The following is a 6,000-nucleotide window of genomic DNA, read 5'->3' on the forward strand; positions in this document are numbered from 1 at the left end:
TAGTCTTGAGCTAGCATAGAAATCTGTACACTTGAATGCCTAATAACAAACCTTTTATTTAAAAAGGTAATCTGAGAGAACAAGAAATCACTATGTTGCATCACTTCAAAACCCAGAACTAATCAGGTAGGACCTCCCCGTGTACAATCTGACATACATGGCTACTGAAGCAGAGTTTCATGCTAAGATTTCATTTTATGCCTTACTAAGCTAGTTACATATTTCAGTAAAACCTATTCAGATGCCCTGTACAAAAATTATCAAGTATACACGCAAGGAGAATACATTTATTTCTATATGTGATTGTTAATGTGACTCGTTTTGTCATTTTAAGAGTATAGATGTTTATATTTGATATCAGGAATTCCAGCAATTGCTTTACCACGGGAACCTGGCCTATTTCTCTCTATTGGTATTATCAGTTCCATAGACATGTAGGTCAAAATCTGGTTTTGGATTCCATCTGCAGAATTTCATAGTGCCTAGAAGGTGAAGGATGAACCTCCAGTGCTTCCTTTGAGCCAAGTTCTCCACAGTATTTGGACACCTGCTTTGTAGTCCATCCAGCTTTGTCCTAACTGCTACTCTGAGGATGTACAAGGGATTGCTCATCTTCACCTTGATAACTAAACTTCATACCTTCACAGGTGTGTGTAGCTATGGGAGGAGCGTAGTTTACATGACACCCACAAATTACTTGTAGCAGTAGCACTTATGAGATAGTAGGTAACGCCTGCCCCCCTTCCCTTAACCAGTTTTGGAAATGGATAAAGGAACTGATGAGCAGAAATACTCTGAAATACTAAATACTGAATAACTGTACACAACAGAAAAAGCCATGAAGACTTAATGCAACACGTTAAGATTCGATTTAGACCAAGACAATTGACTCTCATGCTCTTGAAAAAAGCACCACAGAAAGCAAGTGCTATAATCACTGTTGTTACCTCCAGGGGCAAATTGCCACCCTGCAGAAAATAAGCCCTCCCCTGATAACCAGGAGAAACTGGTTCAGTACAAACTTAGAACTAAAAGTATTGGTATTAGCTGTTCACTGTCATTCTTAATAGTTTCCCCACTGTGGATAGAATTTATTAACCCAGATCAATCCTCAGTCAGCAGGTTGATGCTAACTGAAACACTGTGAGCAGTACTTTGTTCTGGAGGCTGTATCTTCCAATACATGTGGATATATCTCTCTTTATAACTCATATTAATCCATTTCTTCATTTGCATTTATAGCTGTTGTTAAATTATAGTGATTATACTGATGTTTTCTGTGACACAACAAACCTTTCTCACATTCCTCTATGTACCTAAAACTCCCTTTTTTATGGCAGAAGAAATCATATCCACATCTGATAAAGCACTATCGGCCACCCAGCAGCCTCATCCAGACTGCAGTGGAGGTAACATCCTGTACAGCCACGCACAGCAGCAAGCAAACCACTGACCTTTAGCGGCTCTAAAGCAACAATCCTGTTCAAGAACTGACACAATGGAAAATCCCAAGATGAGAAGGAAAGAAAAGTGCCAGGCCCTTCTTTTAAAAGGGAAAGGCTCTCAAGCAAGAATGGACAGGGTGTTGAGAAACCCAGAGGAGAAGCAAAAGGAGCAACTGACAAGGAAGACTGGATCCCTATGGGCCCAACCCCTAAAGGTGTTAAGAGTCCCTTACCCCCAAGTTCTGTAGTCCAGGTTTGAAAAGCCACCTAGGTTATACCCACTGGATTTGGAGAGCACTTGGAACCCAAAAGTTAGAGTTAATGATTACCATAAGGGGCTAGAGAACCCAGCCAGCTGTATAATAGTTCCAAAGGAATTCATTCCAACAGGAGCAGACATTGTATAGACTAGATGGCAGGCAGCCAGTCATCCAGCCCTCCAGCCACTGATGCTTAAACGCAATGTGAGGGACAATTGGTCTCAAGTCTTGTTTCTAAGCATGCCAAAAAGTACATAAACCACTTCAACGAAGTTTGGGAGACTGCAAAGTAACAAACTTCATTTTGCCAAAGGTAACCTGTGTTGCAATTGCATTAGCTTCACACAGGACTTTCTTGGAAAGATGCTTCTCAACCACATTAATCCCATGCCCTCCCAGATCCCAGCAATGCCCTGCTAGAGCTAAGTAACTGAATAGAAGTGATTTTCTCACCATTCAAATATTCCTTTCCAGGCAGCAGTGGGAAATTTTAGAAGGGCAGTAGGAGGAAAAGGATTTACTTGGGTTGTCCAAGCTGCACCTACTAAGGGAATAATGAGAGTATTCCAGGCTCCAGCCCTTTCCATCTGGTACTATTTACTGATCCCATAGCTCACTCAGTGGCTCAGCAGGGAGGAACTGACACTACACTTAGCTGGCTAGAAACTGGTGTACAAAAAAATGCACAGGACATACTGATATTTACATGTTCATTTGACAAGATCCTTTCTTCTCTGGGGCTCACAACACTGCCACAGGAGCTGATCCTAAACCCACCGCATTAGTGATAATACATGCCTCGTTCCAAAGCAGCAGGATGAGCCATGACCTTTTTACATCCAAAAACTACAGGGCTTTCTCAGATCACAGAGTTTCTCCGTAAGTATTGTCACAGCTAAAATTATGGAAGCAGGAGACCTACTGAGTTCATCCCTTTAGCATCCATGCCAGTGAAAATTTTCCAAGCAATGTATGATTTACAGCTTGCCTCCTTCAGCTGAATTATAACTCCAAATACATATTTCTATTTAACATTGCTGAAAGCTTTAGTGAGGATAAGGGCAGTGCAGGAGGCAAAGATGGACATATAAGGCAACTGGATGATATATGGAAAATATGAATAAATCTAATTGCCACTGCAGCTGCAATGCACAACAATCACTTGACTTAAATCTGTACATACCTATCATTTCTATGTGACACCTTACAATAAATAAGCATAAAGTAGATGCTCTTTAAAGAGTAGTTTAAAATCCATGCTGAGCATACTGTAGCTAATAAAAGAAATAATGAGGGAGGGAAAAAAGCTTTCATCACAAGAACAAAACCTCTAACAGCTGCGTCTACATAACCTGTAAGTTTTCTTCCTGGATGTGAGCAAAAGGCATTTTATTTCTCATGTACAGTAGACTGGCCACTGGAAAAGGCTTTTCTCATCAGAAACCATGAATATGAAACTGCTTGGAAGCTATAAACCTTATGATAGGACTTGCACCAGAATGCAAATACTATCTAGATACATAGTCAAAGATCAGACAGCTCACATGTTTTCAGGCTGACTATCAAAGCACTTCTTTCTTTGTATTACTAAGATTTGAAGTCATTGTTCCTGTAAAATCCAAAGCAGGCCAGATGCTCATGGGAGTAAAATAGAAGTTTGTTGTGTTGGTATCAAAATATCAATCTATTTTTGAGATGCAGGACAGTTCAAGGGCACACATTGATTTCAATTACCTGACTGCTGCAATGGGGATGTTCTGTCTCCACTTGCTCTCCTGAATAAAAGTCTTGAAAGATACAACCAGATACAGAGACACCACACTGGTATAAAAACACCTTGCTGAGGTGAGAGTTTGGTATCTGCACGCATCCATTCTAACTGACTTTGAAAAGAAAACTTGCAGCATGGAGTAACGAGTTATATATAATAGGAGCTATATAAAGTGCTCCTCTTAAAATAACACCGTATTTAAAGGTTTTCAGTTTGAGCCATGATGATTGAAAGTCAGTGACATTTTCATTATAAATCCCTAAAACTGAATAGAGGCAGCAAGGAGAACAGAATTTGGAAATCCCAGTAACATTAAATATTAGTAGGCTTATGTGTATTTATGTAAACTTAGACATCTTAAAGAATAGGAAAAAAATGAAAAGGTGTCTTTTATTCGTTACATTTTCACCTGGCTTTGACTGATGGATTGATTTAATTAACAAGTACTTTATATATAACATCTTCTAAAGGTTTCTAAAGGAAACATTTACATACAGAATTGAAAGAACTGTCCTGTCAAAAATGAGGAAAAAAAAAGGTAGTTAAAGTCTTTCCGATTACTTCTTACACACCTACCCTGCCTCAGCTCACAGCATCTGCAAACAATCTGGCAACATACTAACCCCAGACACACAGAGCAACAGGTCCCAGTCCTTTCCCAGCTGCTGGACACAATGCCAGCATTAGCACACAGGCTCCCACAAACACCCGGCTCCAGCAGGGTGTTACTAAAAGGTCTAACAACAAAAGAAGTGTTGCCCTCAGGAAATCGATCCATGGCCTGGATGACCTAACACGTGCTCTCCACTCCGAGGATGATGAGCTGGTATTTTGCTGTGCCAGCAGTTGCTGATCAGTTCACCCAACATTATCCTGACAGCAAGCTAATTCTCAGCTACAGGTGCTAAAACCCTCTGTTGAACAGCTCCAGTCATCCACCTTGAGCAGATACCTGTCACCTACATCCTTTAAAGCTTTATTTCAAGGAATTCCCACTCTGCTCACTGCCTGTAGCACAGCAACAAGCCTCCTGCCTTTAAACAAGTTGTCCTGCCTTTAAATAACTACATGTTTTCTCTTCCTTTGAACCAGAAGTTTTCTTAACCACGCTGGGCCCAAAAGCTTTTCTCTAGGCTCAGGAGCAGTGTAAAGCAGGAATAAAACTTGGATCACTCCTCTGAGGGCAGGCAGGTCAACCTCATGTCTCAGAAGAGACACTTCGTGTCCCATCACATGAGGAGTTGGTTCTCCTGCTCCCAGGACTGCTCTGTCCCCCACATGCTCACGCCAACCCAAGCAGGAGCACTCGCACACAAGCTCTTGGGTGCTGGCAGAAGGCAGGTTGGGAAGGGAGCACCTTTGACCAAGAAGGTACCTTCAGGGTCACCATCTCCCTTTCTATCCCCACCCCTCGCACACAGCTCTTCCCAAATGGAGCAGAGGGTCTCAAAGGGACCAGAGAAGGGCTCAGCTGTGACAAGCTCTTCCAGCCTGAGGCACTCCAGGAGGCAAATGGAAGCCCTGTCCCACCACAGAACGAGTGGGAGCCCTCAGAGGTTGAGGAACTTCCCACAGGAGGGATGGGAGCTAATTTAGGGGATCAGAGTAGGGATGGGAGCTAATTTAGGGGATGGGAGCTAATTTAGGGGATCAGAGTAGGGATGGGAGCTAATTTAGGGGATCAGAGTAGGGATGGGAGCTAGCCTACACGATCGGAGTGCCAGGGTCGTGGGAAATCCGGTTCATGTCTCACGAGGGACCAGAACCGGGGGGAAAACGCGAGTGGGAGGGGGGAAGAAGTTTCAGAAGAGCGCCAAGGGAAGCAGCGGGGGGCGGGCATGGCTGGAGAGGCCTGGGACAGGCCCGGGACCGGGGAGACACCGGTCAGGGACCGACCCGAGGGGACCACGCACCTGATACTCCTCCACCTCGGCGCCGTGGCGGTCCTGCAAGGCGAGCAGCTCCTGCTCCAGCCGCTCCCGGAGCCCGCACAGCTCCCGGCCCTGGCGGTGCAGGTCCTCCAGGTGCTGCCGGCACTGCCGGCTCTCCTCCCGCAGCAGCTCCAGGTTCTCCCGGCTCCGCTGCGCCTCCTGCTCCTGCAGCACCTGGAGCTGCTCCTGGTAGCGCAGCAGGGTCTCCCGGCAGCTCTGGCTGAGCAGCATCTCGTAGGTCTCCTCCAGCTCCTCCAGGCTCAGCCCGGACAAGGGCGGCGGCAGCGCGGCCAGGTCCATCCGCAACTCCCGTATCTCCACCGCCTCCCGCCGCTGCCGCTCCGCCAGGTGCCCGTGCTCGGCCTGCAGCTGCAGCAGCAGCTCCTCCAGAGCTATGCACTCTCCCCGCAGCCGCTCCAGCAGCCGCTGCTGCCCGACCAGCTCGGGCTCCAGGCGCCGCCGCATCGCCAGCACCTCCGAGCCCAGCAGCTGCAGCTGCTCCAGCTCCCGCCGCAGCCCGTCCCGCTCCAGCTCCGCTTCCAGCTTCGCCCTGCTCAGCTCCTCCAGCTGCATCCGCAGCCAGGCCAGCTCCT

General features: G+C 46.0%; 1 protein-coding gene across 3 annotated transcripts in view; it reads right to left on the reverse strand.

Annotated features, from left to right (window-relative positions):
* SYNM (synemin) overlaps nt 1–5,994 on the reverse strand; it is a 25,064-nt gene extending 19,070 nt beyond the window's left edge. Inside the window, exon 1 of one of the 3 annotated variants that reach the window (XM_062638619.1) lies at nt 5,390–5,994. In XM_062638619.1, coding sequence (XP_062494603.1) covers nt 5,390–5,980 — 591 coding nt within the window. In that variant the 5' untranslated portion in view covers nt 5,981–5,994. Of the gene's footprint in view, nt 1–4,052; nt 4,072–4,640; nt 4,722–5,389 lie in introns of those variants that run through there. The other 2 variants (XM_062638620.1, XM_062638621.1) reach the window with 2 other exon arrangements.
* Nucleotides 5,995–6,000: the final 6 nt, after the last annotated feature.

Source organism: Pezoporus occidentalis, unplaced genomic scaffold, assembly GCF_034315485.1.
Source record: "Pezoporus occidentalis ecotype Australia unplaced genomic scaffold, CSIRO_AGI_Poc_V1 ctg578, whole genome shotgun sequence".
NCBI lineage: Eukaryota > Metazoa > Chordata > Aves > Psittaciformes > Psittacidae > Pezoporus > Pezoporus occidentalis.